This window comes from Dermacentor albipictus, chromosome 1, assembly GCF_038994185.2.
Source record: "Dermacentor albipictus isolate Rhodes 1998 colony chromosome 1, USDA_Dalb.pri_finalv2, whole genome shotgun sequence".
NCBI lineage: Eukaryota > Metazoa > Arthropoda > Arachnida > Ixodida > Ixodidae > Dermacentor > Dermacentor albipictus.
Genome location: NC_091821.1, coordinates 385,692,533 through 385,708,685, shown reverse-complemented (window position 1 = coordinate 385,708,685; position 16,153 = coordinate 385,692,533). Strand labels below are relative to the sequence as shown.

General features: G+C 45.9%; 1 protein-coding gene across 1 annotated transcript in view; it reads right to left on the bottom strand.

Annotated features, from left to right (window-relative positions):
* The window catches only part of LOC135902402 (sodium/potassium/calcium exchanger 5-like), a 56,127-nt gene extending 40,459 nt beyond the window's left edge, over positions 1–15,668 (bottom strand). Inside the window, exons 1-5 of the mRNA XM_065432410.1 lie at positions 15,590–15,668; positions 13,113–13,187; positions 9,635–9,760; positions 4,464–4,710; positions 130–328 (exon numbers count right to left, since the gene is read on the bottom strand). Of these exons, the coding sequence (XP_065288482.1) occupies positions 130–328; positions 4,464–4,710; positions 9,635–9,760; positions 13,113–13,187; positions 15,590–15,668 (726 nt within the window). The remainder of the gene's footprint in view (positions 1–129; positions 329–4,463; positions 4,711–9,634; positions 9,761–13,112; positions 13,188–15,589) is intronic.
* Between the last annotated feature and the right edge of the window lie 485 nt (positions 15,669–16,153).

Sequence of the window (16,153 nt, the reverse complement as noted above, 5' to 3'; positions counted from 1 at the left end):
AAGCCGCTACCGCCGAGGATCGAGAACTGGAAGCCCAAGTCAAACACCGGTGGAGGCAAGCCAACCACCTTTAAAGAAACCTTTACAAAGAAGGTAGCCCAAGCCAAGCGCCAGCAGAGGCAAGCTAACCCCCAACTTCGAGAGTAGGAGGTTGAGCAGAGACGTCGACGCAGAGACATTCCTCCCACGGCGGGTGCCGATGGACGGTTCAAGAGGGAATTCCTCCACTGTGAGTGCGGCCACAGCTGCAAGGTTTGTAAGAGACTGTGGTATGATCACAACCCCAAGCAACTGAAGAGTGGGCGCAATCCGTGATTGAAGCTCGAACCTAGCAAAACGACGAAAACGAGACAAAAGACTTTTGTGAAAATCGTGCTAAACACGCGTTCAAACTTGACAAAACGACCACAAGCTTCGCTGTTTTGACAGCTTTCACTGCGTTGAACTGGCTTTACTTTATTTCATGTTGTTCTACACTTTTCCTGATTGACACTTTTCATCTAATTAGAATATTTGAGAAGCTGATTGATTAATCAATACTAATTATGTAATTAGGCGGAGTGCAAAAAATAACCTGAGCATCTCCAAGCGACGGCAAACAACATTACCTTGGTTCTGTCCAGCTACGAGGCAATTACATAATTTTAAATTTTGGTACATGATATCTGGGACAGCCTGTATATAATGCATCATAAAGACGCAGCACACTTTTTCACCTGTATTTCTTTTCTTGTTTGACTAAAAACTGGAGGAGTGCTCGCCAGGTAAGCATTGCTGAAACCCTTTTATGCGGTCGCCTCATCTGAAGTAGGCCCAGAATGAAGCGCAGTGCACAAAACATCATCTATGTCATTTGCAGCACGCGTGAAAAAAAAATGTTCTAGGATGTTTCCTTTGTTCTACCAAGCGCTGGAAATCTGTCAGATGTCCATGCTTCAATTACCCCCGCTTTCTACAGTAAGTGCATAAGTCCTCTTCAGAATAACGCTTCGTTCTGCATATCTTGTAGATAACGGAGCACTTCTGTACTGGCACTGTCAGTGTTTTTGAGATGGCGTGTTTCACAATCTGTACTCAAAGCAAACGCTAAGTGTTATCGGAACTCAGAAACGCATCCTATCATCTCAGCCTGTTCTTAGTCCATTGCGCTAGTCCCGGAGTTGCATGGCCCGATTAGATTAACAATGCTGCCGTTAAGCACGAGCAGTTACGTGTGGCGCGTAGCATCTTGTTCTGACACACCGACCTTGTTGGCAGTACATGTATTGCAGTGGTTAAACCATGCTGCTTCTCTACCAGGATTCGAAGTTTGCCACGGGACGGGATGTTGTGGTAAACGTTGTATTGTATTACATTCTAGCATGAGTTTCAATTAGAAAACACTACAGAATTCGACCAGCATTGTTTAACTCACATTCTGAGTATATATTCTACATTCTTAGCAATCGAAGTTTGCAAAAGAAAAAATTAACATGTTTATTTGCTGACTCATTTTATATGTTGATATTAGTGCGACAGCTGTGAAGTAAACAATATAGGGTTTGCTTTGTCCGTCTCACCCGTCCATCCATCCATTCCATTCCGCTCCCGACGACCATTGTCATAATTCACTACACATAGCGACAATTTTTGTCCCCTAGTGATACCTAGCTTCACTATCGCCACAGAGAGAAGGAAACCAACATTTATCCGCAACCGCCACCACTAGCATTCTAACTCGTGTTGCTGAAGCAAGATGGAGAGCGGAAAGGCAGGGAATTTAAGCCGGTGAAAATTTCGGGTTTGCTACCCTCACTGGTGTGGGGGAAATTGGGGTAGGAAAGATGATAGAGAGAGAGAGAGTTTACCGGAAGGGCGTTCGAATTATAGGCGTTCACACAGGCCGGTGGATCTGTAAAGGCGCAGTAGCCCTTGTGCGGCCTTGTGATGCGATGTTAAGCCTGCTCAGTGTTCCATATAATTTTTTTCTTAAGGCAGAGGCTGGTGGTGCAATTGGTTGATCACGACGGAAAGCGATTGTCTCTGCACACTGAACTACGGGCACCAGAACAAAACATGAAATTGTTTCCTCTTCGCAGCAGTGGCCACACGCGGCGGTGTGGACCATCGCTATTTGGAACGCGTGGGCGTTGGTAAACGCGACAGTCCAACCGTACCCTACACAATAGGGCCATGCCTCTTTGGGGAACACTTAGCGGAAGTCGAACGCTTGAGGTTAGGTCCAGGGTATACTATTGGGTATGCATGAAATGGGATTCACTCTACTCCAATGGAGTGCATTGTCAGCACACAAATGTGCGGAGCATCCTTGCAGCGTCTGTTCCAGACAGCGAGATTTATAGGCGGTGACTTCTGCGTGGGCTAAACGAGCAGCTTGATCGGCACGTTCATTGCCGATAGTACCACTGTGACTTGGCAGCCACTGAAAATGCCTTCGCGTCCTTTCTCTGTGATGTGGCGCACTAGCTCTGTAATTACAAACACCAACTGCTAACGCGAACCACGTGGTAAGGCTGACAGCAAACACTGCAATGCCGTGTTCGAGTCGCAAGAAATTGAGTGTTGTTTCGTCAAGAAGTGCAGTGCGTTCGAGGCGCTGCAAGTTCTGCAGTCGTAGGCGTTGTCAGATTGTGAAGCAACGTGCATTTTGGAGTTGGGCATGCCAAACACCGAGCTGTCACGCAACAAAGCAACGGGATGAGGCAACGGGGTGAGGCAAGGTTTTGTGCTCCACACATGCAAATTTTTTTGGGAAGATGGCTGTGTGTTGGCGTGATGTTCTACGTTGCCATGTTGGTGAAAACATCGTCGGCGGCACAAAAGAGGCGTACGTCACAATTGTAATAATCAGCCTCAAACATGGCACATAGCCACAGCACAGGATGCGCGTAGATTTAGGCTTCAGCTTTTCCTTCGGCTCTGAACTCATTCACTGCGACAGCAGCATTCTCCCACTAGAAAGACCACCATATTATTTTTTTGAATCCTTGTTTTTCCTTAATTGACTTCGCTCACCGATTGCAGGGGACTTCACAAGAAGTCAGCGGTTAATATGCGGTTGGTTGGGGGAGTGGGTGCGAACATACAAAAATGCATTGATTTAAAGAAAGAATATGAAAAGTGTTATTGATATCTTTAATTTAAATGGCAATTATAAATTCTGTGATACTACAAAAAAGTGTGCATTAGATACGTAGTCTGTGACTCTATATTCTTCACCGTGCACGCAACTTTCTGTCATCATAAATTCTGACGACCGAGGACTGCGCTCGTCGCTATCGTTGTGCTACGAGTGTCGCTTCTTTTGTTGTCATCTCATAGAGGGTTAAATTTCTAATTCAAGCACTCAGCACTGCCTGATTTTTCATTGTCACTACTATGAGACATCTGGTCCAAAGCGAAGTCCTATATCCTTGTCATCTCCCCCACCCCTTACAATTCAAACTATCCTACATACAGTTTTTTAATTATTAATCTTCCGACCTGGGTCTGTTTCAGCCCCTGAAGATCCTGTTAACTCCCCTGAAAGGCTTTCTCTGCTTATGCGGCTGCAGCAGGTACTCACCATCTACCGTGGCAGTGCCAAGGGAAAAAAACCGCATGATAGTGAGCCCCCAGAGGTGCGGGATCCAGGCCAATCGCCCTAAAAATGACGTGCGATTACTCTTGGAGAATCAATTCTACGTGACATTTTCGGATATTTCTGACGGAAGCAGGTCTGCACGTATTTATTTAACCATTTTATTTGCTATGTCGTGTGGTAATCTGTGTTTGAAGGAAAAAAGTCGCAGTTTCGACCGAAAGGTGAAGCATCGATTGCGATATGAAAATCGCTATTGCCGAGCCGAGCTCACGCTTGGCCGTTTTTTTTTTCCCAGAAACTCATTAACGAACACAACTCATGTATTGAGGCTAAGGGTATTTATCTACTTGTAAATAAGTATGGCAGTGCAAGAACTTTGATAGCGCTCAATGACAAGCAGGACTTACAATCTACCGCCGGTTGATGACGTTACATGCCAACATGCAAGACATGTGGTCAAAAAGAGTCGGCTTTGCAAACACCAATTTCACGTTGTACTCCTCTCGTCGTGAAACGGTGTGTGTGCGCGCGTGCGCATGTGCGTGTATGTGTGTGCGTCTATGTGTGCGTGTGCGGGGGGGGGGGCATTTTTAGGGAATAACATACATGTAACTAATATATACTTTCATCTAGACTACACGAAAATACAGAAGTGGACAAGTCAAATACCAATTTTCTGTGAACCAGCTAAACGTCATTGATTGTCAGACGCGATGGCACCACAGTTCGGATCCATGTCCTGAGGAGTTACTCGTCCTTTGGAAGCGAACGGCACAGTGCCACTTGTCCGACAATGCTGTTGCGACATTCATGGGCGCAGCACTTATTTGTCATTCAGCGCTTAGTTTTTTTTTACTTGTATGCCACAGCACGAAATCACTGTGAACGCTCAGAAACCGAAGAACTCGGGTGGTGGTGGTGGTGGTGGTGGTGGTGGTGGTGGTGGTGGTGGTGGTGGTGGTGGTGGTGGTGGTGGTGGTGGTGAATTGTAGCAACAGGCGGGTTGAGCCTGGCGAACAAGGCCGGCAATTGCTCCGCCCGAGCAATTGCCGGGAACTCGGGACAAAAGTGAATGCGCACCACAGCTGCACAGCTAGCGAGTATCCTAAGCCTCACTTCTGGGTGACCTGGGTAAGCATGACATCACCGCGACTTCCTGCCAGATGCACCGGTTGTAAGAAAATGCATAAGTCGTCAGCTTATTGCTAGTTTCTTAAAGAGCTATTGTTGCCTTTTTTTTCTGTAGTAAACCAACTTTGATTTGTGCCACTATTCTTGGAGGCAAAATTTCTGTCGTATACCTTGAGGGTAAGGCGCGGACCCGGAGTCCTGGCCAGGAGGCGCTCAGCAGTGGTGAGGATGATGGTTATTGTAATTAGGCTGATGATGCACCTTTACGACCACGTACCCACAATGGGAGATGCACCAAAAGTTGGGTGATAATGATGATGCGCCCATAAAGATATGGCACGTACCATACATACATACATACATACATACAGTGGTTGATGGACCAAAAAGCTAGGAGTTTGAGCGCACTGACTTTTATCCGAGCTAAAAGATGAATAATAAATGGACAATTTTGGGAAGATATCTGACCCACATAAGTAGAGTATTGCAATGTTTTAAAAGATATATTCATAGTAATAATGTTCCATGAACAATTAAGCTGATAATAATTTAAAAGTACAATAGCGACTGTAATGAAAACTGATCAGAATGATAACCGCTTTTTCATTTGATGACAGTCGCAAAGAACGTGCAACACATCCTTATGGCTATAACCCAGAGCTGAAGCTCCGAAAGAAAGCACGACCTAAGTAGTTAAATTAATCCACGTTTACGAATTCGAGCTTCAAATAATATTTTCCTTTGTGGAATGAATCAGGGGCAGAATAAAAATAACGACCGAATTTTGCCAAAAATGGCATAATAGGGATATTATCAAACCAAATATGCGCAAACATAGGTTTGGTGGGGGATCGATGCCAACATTATCTTTAATGGTCGTCATGGGCCCCATTGATTTCTACACAGAAACCTGTAATGTTCGAAGTCTGTCAACGATGCTACTGATATACGATGGGATAGCTATGTATAACTAATTTTCGATATCTTACCGCTGTCATGTAAGGCAATATTGAGAGAGTCTAAATTACAAATTTATTTAGAGATCATCGTTCTAACGAATAGCTATCTTGTTTAAATATAGCCCACTGTGAACCGCTACCCATACTAATCTAGTGAAATTGAAGTGCAATGGGACTAATCACAGGAACACTTTTAGTAGGGGTGAGTTTGATGAGGCACTAAGGCAAGAACAAACCACAAGAGAATATGTGATGATAACAGCAGTGACTGCATTTAATGGGAACTTGCGAAGTGCAAGAGTCATCGACAATAAAGATGTCCTAAAGAAAGTGATCATCCAAGTGAAGGAGAGAAAATTCCTACCCCAGCTACCTCCTCACCAGCATTAGCAGCTAGTGTGTTACTAATTTGCACATGAGCTACATAACTTACCAACCGACTATTTAAATATTGCAGTGAATAAAATTTCGACATTTTGCGCAAGAAAAAATATCGGTAGGTTTATTTCAAGATTCCAATTAGTGACTTTTATTGGAGTTACATTTCGGATATGGATATTTAAAGGTTCCGATTGCCTCTGCACAAACACAATCTGAGGAGTGTGGAGTCTCGGCCATATGTGCAACAAAAAAGGTATTTTGATCCGTCATAAAAGTTTATTACGATATTGGAAAAGTGTCATAAAGTTTTAAAGGTGTTTGGGCTGTTAACATCCGGAACCTACAAGGTAATGTCGCTAGGCGTACTTCCTCACACAGAACATCGATTGCTACAAACCTTGGGAGCCACAGGGACAGACGCAGCGCTTCATGTTCTAAGAAGACTAAAGGCTTAATTTTATAGGCTGGGCTTCCCAAGAATGCTACATATCCAAATTATAATATACGGCACATACACATTTCACATATCACTATAAGATTGTGTCGGCGTAGCCCATAGCGTCGGTTGCTGAGTCTGCGAATCAATCCTAATCCATGCATAGCATTAGACTCAATAATCTTAATATGAGGACTCCAGTTGAGCTTCCTGTCATACATGACAAACATATATTCAATGGATTCAACTTGGGGAATTGATTGGAAAACACTAAATAAACATCGGAGCCATAGGATAGGATAGGATAGGATAGGATAGGATAGGATAGGATAGGATAGGATAGGATAGGATAGGATAGGATAGGATAGGATAGGATAGGATAGAATATCCTTCATCGATAGCGCGTACCCACTGCGGGGGATTGGCCAAGGTTTGGGTGGTATTATGAAGATGTTGGTATTACAAAAACTGGTAAAGTGTCATGTGGAAAGGGATAAAAAAATGTATGAAGAACTTAAGAGAATCGTCTTGAAAGAACTGTGAATTCCTCCCACGGCTGAGCAGACATCCCTGTGGTAGTTTCCAAGAGAAGAGGCTCCTAGAGAAAGGACACCTAAAAGGGAAAAATTTAAACCAAGTTTCGTGAACGTTGGTTCTAGAGTGTTCTTCCTTGAGGAAGAACAGCGGCAGCAGAATAAGAAAAAAATGATTTATGGTCTCATCTGCACACCGAATGAGCACAGAGGGGAGAGTGCCAGACCTGCCCTGTGATGATAAAAGTTTAATAATGGTGTTCGACAGCGTAACCGGGTAAGAATTCAGTTTTTCTGATGTGAAAGGAATTTTCGTGCCAAGGGAATAGGAGGTGTCGATATTCTGAAAAATTTTCTATCGCTGGGTTCAAAAAGCCTAGAGCAATTACATATCTCTTGAAACTAGTAATAGTTAAGTAATCTAGTGTGGGAAGTAATGATAGTACAGGATCATTGAGGGCCGCTCTCGCGAGATTGTCAGCCATTTTGTTCAGGTATAATCCCCTATGACCATGCACCGAAAGTAATCTAATTTGTGTGGACAGGCACTAGAAAATGAAGTGTAGCAATATGTTAGTACCGCTATTTGTTGTGAGCGATGTACATAAATATAAAGAATCCGTTATTAGGACTACCGTCGATATTGGTGAATTTAGTTTACGGAAGGCTAACGCTACAGATAGAAATTCAGCCGGAAATATGGATAAGTAGCCCGGAATCCTAATTGATAATGACCAGTCTAGAGCAGGAGCGAAAATGCCGATTCCAGATTTTTCTTCACACTGTGAGGCGTCTGCAGCAATGGCCGTATTTATACCTAAACTCAATAAATGATCTTGTAATAGTCCATTTAATATATTATGAGAGAGAAATTGTGAATTGTTTGGGTAGATGTCATCATAGATGACTTGTAGACTCTCTAATTGGAGCGTCCGTTGTCTTCCTCTTCCATTAGCCGCAATCTCGCTATGTCTGTCCGGTAGTGCGGATCACGGCGGAAACTCTCAACAATATGTTGGATACTTCGTGGATGGCTACCCTACTCCCTGGAAAATAAAGGACGAACTCACTTGCACACGCGCTCACACCGTCATTCTTTCATCATTCGCTCACAACCCCGTCATTCGATCTCACGCCACGCAGTGACTGTAAGATAACTTATGCAAATGCACGCGGGGTCTTTTTTATCCTTAACACGAAGGTGTTCTCTGTCGGATGTACTTAAATCGCGCAATCATCCTCACACTAATTTCCTGTCATACCCGCACGATGGCGATGCTTTGGCGTATCACAGTTTTTACGTACATCCGTATGCGCAAAAGGTGGAACCGAATCTCACTGGGCTGATGCATGTGGATGACATAGAGCTACCAGTGGACAACGCAAGATATTTACAGAGACTTAGGAATACAGGGTGTGCCCGTAAAGTAATTGGGCTGGGTATGGCAAAAATAATTTATTGATCTGATCACAGCACATTATTAAAATTCTTCAAATTCCTTGGGCGTCGATACACCACTTCCAACGCAATTCCCACGCTGCAAAGGCTCCCTGGAAGTCAGCTGCCGTAACCTCCTTCAGAGAGACTCTGGGACAGCGCATTGGATCTCGCGAACATCGGCAAAACGGTGCCCTTTCAAGCTTCTCTTGAGCTTTGGGAACAGGAAAAGGTCTGCCGGGCTCATATCGGGGTCGTACGGTGGCTGCGGCAAGGTTGCCTTCCCTGTCTGGGACAGGCAGGCGGTCATAACGAAGGCGGTGTGGGCTGGAGCGTTGTCGTGGTGGAGCTGCCAGCGACCCGCTATCTCCGGTCGTTTCCGTTTCACGGCTCTGTGAAGGCACACAAAGGCTTCTTTGTAAAACACGGCTTTGGCGGTTTATCCAGGAGGTACAAATTCTTTGCGGACAACACCACACTTGTCAAAAAAACGGTCCCTTTGTCATCGCGTGGCTCGTACCCAGTTCGCTCTGTGGCTGCGCCCTACCTGCTGGTGCTGCATTGGTCGTTACTGCTCTACGGCCCGAATAAACCCCCTTTACAGTTCGTGGAGGCGCGGGGTACTACTAAGAGCCATGTGCAGCCTTCATAGTAGTAGTTGCGGTGGTATAAAATCCTTCGCGGATGGTGAAATGCTGCGCCTCTCGGCGTAACGCTCGAGGTGCCGAAGTTGCCGGTGGATTTTACAAACATCGAATACCATGACTATCCATGGGTCTTTTCGTTGCTCCAAGGCCATGTCCAGGATTTCAAGTAGTGAGATATCATATCTATAGGTAGAAGTACTGGCGTACGAAGTAACTGGGAAGCGCGAGAGGGCATCGGCGCCAGAGTGCCTGCGTCCAGAGCGATAGACGACATGGATATCATATTCCTGGATTCGGAGGGCCCGCCGAGCGAGGCGGCCTGATGGGTCTTTGAGTTCAGACAACCAGCAAAGAATGTGATGATCCGTCACCACATCAAAGGGCCGACTGTAGAGATATGGGCGAAACTTCTGAAGAGCTCATATGATGGTCAGGCGCTCCTTTTCTGTTAGTGATTAATTAGCCTCAGGTTTTGTGAGGGCTCGGCTGACATAAGCGACCACGTATTCGGCATTAGAGTTCTTACGCTGTGCGAGCACGGCACCCACCTGTTGCTGCTCAGGGTCCTCAGGTGGTGCTGTTGCTGCTGCAAGGTCCCGGCTGTTGCTGCTCCTGGTCTTTCGTCCAAGTTCCTCCCGAAGTACCACGGGCCCTACCACGTGGTTGCGCAACCATCACCAGTTAATTACGTGGTCGAAACTGTATCGCCATCTTCCTATCTCCGTCCTCGCGGGCGAGAGACTGCACATTGACTGGCTCAAGCAGTATTACGATCCGCTCACCTCTTCCTAGGTCACCAGGATGGCTACTGTTCAATTCCAGGGGTGATAGTACTTCACAAGTGAAACTAAACCGGCTGGACGATAGAGTGCTCTCAGAATAAAAGATCCTTGGACCATGGCCTATGTGTTCTTGCTTGCAAAAGGCCACAAAGCACCTTCGGCGTTTCTTGAAGGGCACTGGAATACATGAACACTTGGGACAATGGCTATTCTTCTGCGACTGACTTTGAATGGCTAACTATTATTTTTCTTTTCCCTCCTTGTCTGTTCTTCCCTTTTCCCTTCCCCCCCGTGCAGGGTAGCCAACCGGGAACGTCCTTGGTTAAACTCCCCCCCCCCTACCTTTCCCTCTTTGTTTCTCTGTACCAGGGGTGGTTTTGAGGAAGAAGATCGGCACGCTGAAAAGCCCCGTTGCCATCACATGGCTTGTACCCAGTTCGCTCTCGCTGCGCCCTACCTGCTGTTGCTGCATTTGCCGCTGCTGGTCTACGACCTGAGTAAACTCCCTTTACACAATGAACATTGTCTTTACCTTGGACTTCGTCATTCTAGCTTTATTGGGGCGCAGGGAGTTCGCGGTGTCCCATCCCGAAATTTGACGCTAGGTTTCAGGGTCGTACTGTAACAATCATGATTCGTCGCCTGTTATTACGCCGTCTAAAAAGTACCGCTCACTTTCTAACTGCACCAACATCTCACTGAAAGCGTCAACTCGTCGTTGTTGTTTTTTCATCATCAACGCTTTTGGCACCAATATCGAGCAAACCTTACGCATGTTCAAATTTTCGTAAATAATTTTGTGAATCGTTGTTTTGCTCAGGTTGAGGTCTTCGGCGATTAATCTTACACTCAAATGACGGTCGGCGTCCAGGAGATTTTTCACCTTGTCCACATTTTCGTCCCATGCACTCGTTAAAGGGCGTCCAGATCGCTCCACGTCTTCCATGGTCCCCTGTCCGTTCTTGAACTCACTGAACCTCGGTTGTTGACAGGGCGTCGTCTTTGTAACCCTCTTTAACCAAGGCAAGTGTATCGGAAGCAGCTTTGTCCAGGTGACAGCAAAATTTAATCGCGTACCACTGCTCCAGCAAGCACTCCATTGTTGGCGTTTTCTCCTGTAACAAAAACTGAAAAGCAGCTTTTGCGCCACTTCAGATCCTCACTTCGTCAGAGCTCGGACGTGACTACCGCCCGGTGCGTTACTTAGCTTAGAACACCCGCCACAAGTCCCGCCCTCGGAGGCTGCGCTACTGCTGACTGCAGCGCAGCGCGGCAGGCACTCTTATTACTTTACGGGCAAATCCTCTAGGTGTGACAACGCAACGACAAATCTAAGCCTAAGTTTAACGCAGAAAAAACTGTACTTCTGATCCTTATTGAAGAGCATGACATGGTGTCAATTCAACAGCAAGTCATACCATTAGTCAAGCAATTTAAGTATCTTGGTGTATGCACAAACGAAAGAAAGACCTACTCAAGCATCCACCAAGATAATATGAGAATGAAGGGGAAGTGGAATGGGGGGGGGAGGGGTCAACAACAATAAAGCATAGTGCACTTGAGGTCACAATAAATGAGCAGGTGGAACGGAGTAATGCCGACAGCGCTATTGTTCGCAAATGACATTCTGTGCTTAAAATCAGACATCGCGTCAGGGTTGGTAGTTATCCAAAGGTCAATAGGTCGGGTGGCTTTGGGGCCTACTTTAAAACCGCAAATGTGGCAGTGCTGGGAGACATTGATTGGGCCTCTTTTGAAGTCAGAGACGCACAGAGCAAATATAGTTTTGAAGAAAGACACACCAACATGGATGAAAATTAAGAGGCGGCTAGAGTGCACAAATATCTCTGCCTCAAAAACATAGGCACGCAATGCAGAAAGATGTCATGAAAGTTGACAACCAGGTACAAAGTAATTGAAAGGGTAAACAGACAACCAGGAGTCATCAAAAGAAAATTAGAGAAACAGAGATTGGCTGCAAAAGACTGAAGCAAAGAAGACCATGGAGAATCAGAAGAATGTCAAGAAAGAAATTAGAAAGGAAAATCTGCACGATAACACAATGAGCAGTGCCTTGCTTTTTGAGATCCGTGTTGGTTGCCAAGGACAAAATCATACCGGAGCAAATATTTGCTGTGTGCTGCAGGAAAACTCCGGAGACAACTCAGCGACTCCAAATGGAATGCGAAGGTATTCACCCCGCGAGACCCATAGGAAATGTCCAGTATTCAGAAGCTCTGGGATTTAAAGTGGATGGAAGCAGTAACTGGTCACCAGTCGAGATAAGCAAGATGCCTCTAGGCTATTGGTAGAAAGAAAGCAGGTAAGACATCGATAGGAGTGGATCCGTTACAGGCGTCGATAACTATACAAGTTCGATGTAGAGCTTTTAACACATTCAGTGTCATTGACGAACCGGTGCTTTTCCGTATTTCTTTACTGCCGTGTCACTATAGTCAGCCAATAATGCGAGGACCATACCAAGAGAGCATCTTTCATTATACGAGTTATGTACGTTTGCCCTTCTCCATACCGAAAAATAAATTGTTGTGTTAATTTTAGTATATTCGAGAAAAAAACTCGACGCTAGAAGTGCGTCACCTCAAAAAAAAAAATCCGGACATTGAAAGGGTCAAGGAAAAGACAAAAGATTAAGGATATAGACAACAAACTAGACTAATAAAGATCTAAATATTACTTGATTAGCCCAAGTAGATTATTTGTCACCGCCCTGTTTAGAAGGGAATTTCAATAATTATTATTATTGCCATCATCATCAGGCTGTAAGAGCTGAAAGGGGGACGATCGGGGAACGTCACCAGATGGTGTTGGTGCCTTTCGATCTGACGACTTTCGCTGCTCGGAATTTTCCTTTTCCTAAGCACTACACTACCACGAAGGAGAACGTGATTTGCTCAGTTTGTCCCTAGCCGAGCTGCATTGCATTACAGTGGATAAATAATCTGGAGTAACTGAAGTCAAAGCGTTGAGCTCATGAATTGGGAGTTCCTCGATTCTAATCGTGCATTTGGTAGACTTTTTATCGTTTGTTTGTTTTCAATCTTCACTATTGTAGGATTTCCCTCTTTGATTTCTGCAGTAGTTGTTCTTTTTCCTGTGCTCCACCACGATGCCTGAGGTGGTTGGTTCGCATGAAGCGTGGGGAGGGGGGGCTTGGTATTGAGAGACAGAATAGAAAGGTTTATTTCGACGACTCCTTGCCTGAGTCATCGCTGGCGCTCCCTTTCTCAGCGAGTGGTGGAGCCATGCTGACCTCTTTTATGTGGTTGATGTGTCCTACGAGAAGTGGCCATAGGGTGTCGGGGAATTCCAAGGTTGGTGCGGTCCGGTTCTCCCAGGATTGGGGACAGGAATGTGGTAGTGTAGGACAGGTGATGTGAGTAAATTATGTGATGCGAGTAAATTATGTGAGTAAATGAGAGGGCCCAAGGACAACTACAATACATACTCAGAGCATGGGGATGACGCCGACAAACCTGACACATTGAGTGAACTCATCTTGGTTCTGCTTAATGTTGAGTGGCGCCGTTCGCAAGCAGCAATGTTTGCCCCTGACGTATGAGGAATGCTTCTTTGCGAGAACGAGAGTAAGATGGGGAGGGGGGGGGGGGGTGTTCCGGGAGTCTTGAGCCTCTTTAGGTCAAGCTCATCGTTGTTTTCGGTACATGGCTAGGACGATACCCGGACAATGGGTCGCTGATTATCGCACAGGGGCGCTTGGTATGTCTGCTTCGCAAGCTAGGGTGTGAGCACGCTTATTACCCTCTATACCCTGCTGGCCAGGAATCCACTCCAAAAGGACCTGAAGGTTAGGTTGGACGTGTATATACGTGCTAAGAGCTCTTCGAAGATGGTCAAGGAGAATATTAAAAGCGAATGCTCGCAGCACGTCCTGAATATCAGCGTAGATGGTTATAGTGTGTGTGGTATGTGTGGCATGTGTTCCTTAAACAGATGCCGCTTTAGGGGCCGCAGACCAATGAATAATGACACGTTGTTATTGCGAATCGTTTTATTGTAAACAATTCATTTGCACGTTATACTTAAGTTCTTCCCTTAAACCCCTTCCCCTGTGTAGGATAGCAAACCGTACGTGCGGCTAGTTGACCTCCCTACCTTTCCTTCCTTCCTTTTCATCCTCCTCCTCCTCCTCCTCCTCATCCTCCTGCTCCTATACTTAGGCTCTCGTTCATGGTTGAGCAGAGCATCCGCAGAGCATACTCCTCCCATCGCCGACCACAGCGTCACCGACAGAGCGCCGAAGATGCCCTGGGAAGCGGCAAACCTTATGCTGCGTGCGCCACCATGACACGGGCCAACCACTGGCGACAAACGACTGCCGCTTCACCAGTACGGGCTCTGTGACTCTCTCGCAACTCCCGCATGCGCACGACACTCGGGAAACTACGAGAAAGAAGCTCTCGTCGGCGAAATACCTCAGCGGGTGGTCGGGACGGTGTCCTGCATGCGCTTTCTGCTCTTGGCACACACGCATCGTGCAAACTTTTATTTTTCCACTGTCGCGATACAACATTCTGCATGAACAAAGTCACTTTTAACGAAATCCTCATCACTGAACTCGGGCACCGCCATTTCCTGTTAGATGTGCCCGATCAGGCATTGAGACGCATGGTGGCTCCGCGCCGCGCTTCCATTTCCATCGTGTGGGTGCACTCTCATGTCGGTGGCGCGGGCGTTGGCGCGCGTCGCATTTTCTCTCGTGAAAAAATTTGGAGGACGCTTAAGCTTCGCCTTTAAGAGTGGAACGCGATAGCATTCAAAGACCCCTGACTTCTTTTTATGCTTCCCGGCAACTGCAGCTTATGTAACCGTAACGTTTACCGCGAAACGCTGGCGGGCAACGCTATGCACGAAGGCGCGAGCTTTCTGGTAGGAACACGTCCTCATGTGTGGGCCGATCCCGGAGGTAGTTCACAGCTGCCCCAAAAAGCTACATCATTTCCAGGTTTCTGTTGCTGTTTCACACTTTTAATATTGAAGTCGCAGAATATTTAGCACAAGAGGCGCGCGCTGTCGGTGCTTTGTTTGATGACATTCTCAATATTTCGAGAAATAACTTTGTCAAGAATCTAAGACAAAGCATGAGCAACTTTAGTTATAAAATGGTGTGGCAATATAACCCGCATATACCGCATACTATATATAGCAAGGCGTGGCATATTCATATATCTAAATATATACGGCAATTTCCTTTCATGAGACGCCAATGCCGGCGTCGATGTTGAGGCTGACATCGGATTTCCTGCGACATGAGGCCCTTAACGCAACCGCGTTAAAGAAAGGTAGTTTCTCTACTTTGCTATGCATGAAGGCGTTTTTTCTCGTGGAAACGCGGCCTTTTGCGTGGGTCGATCTCCTGTTATTGTTTCGAACCTTTAATATTTCACTCTGAGAACAGCTAACATAAAAGATATGTGCTGTCGGTGTTTTTCTTCCATTACATTTCTTTTTGAGCTGCCGTTCTCAAAGTTCCGAGGAATCACTTTGTAAAGAATCAAAGACAAGATGTGAGCAACATTGGTGGTAGAAGAATCGTTTGGTATGCGCGGTTCGAGATTTTCGTCGGAATTATTATTGTCGCAGGACAAAGCAGGACGCCTACGACGGATTTTCTGCGTCATGCGTTAACGACGCAGTTTCGCCACATACGGACTCACCGTCGTGCCACATGTACCCATGCCGCCTGGTAGCTTCCGGGTCACTGTTTACGCTGTGCCGCAGCACAAAACCTCGCATGCTTGCTATTACTGTCACTGCTTCGCCCATCGAGTTAATGAAACACTGGGTACATTTGTAGACTTGTATATGTGCGACAAAGCTGCCCATTTCTTAGCATACATGTTTAACTTTCGTATTACAGCCAATGCGTCTGAAAAGGATCAACCAACTTCATTTTTCTTCGATTCCGGTATCCATGTCACACCTTGTCACAGAACACTTCTGCTGCATTTTCCTATAAATATAAATGCTATAATTTTTGCTGTTGGCTACCTGTGACTACAAAAAGTTATCGAGAGCTGTGCTGTGCCAACGCCTCTCCTTTGCGTACTATATTTACATCGCATCACTTGCCATGGCTGTTTTCCATTTCTGGTACCCGTCTCCACTTTCAACCTTAGGGCTGCGTCACGCGCGTTAGTGTTGCGTATCCTTCAAGGATTTTCTTGAGAACCGTTTGGCTTGAGATGGCGAACGACTGATAGCAATGTATGTCAGAGCAA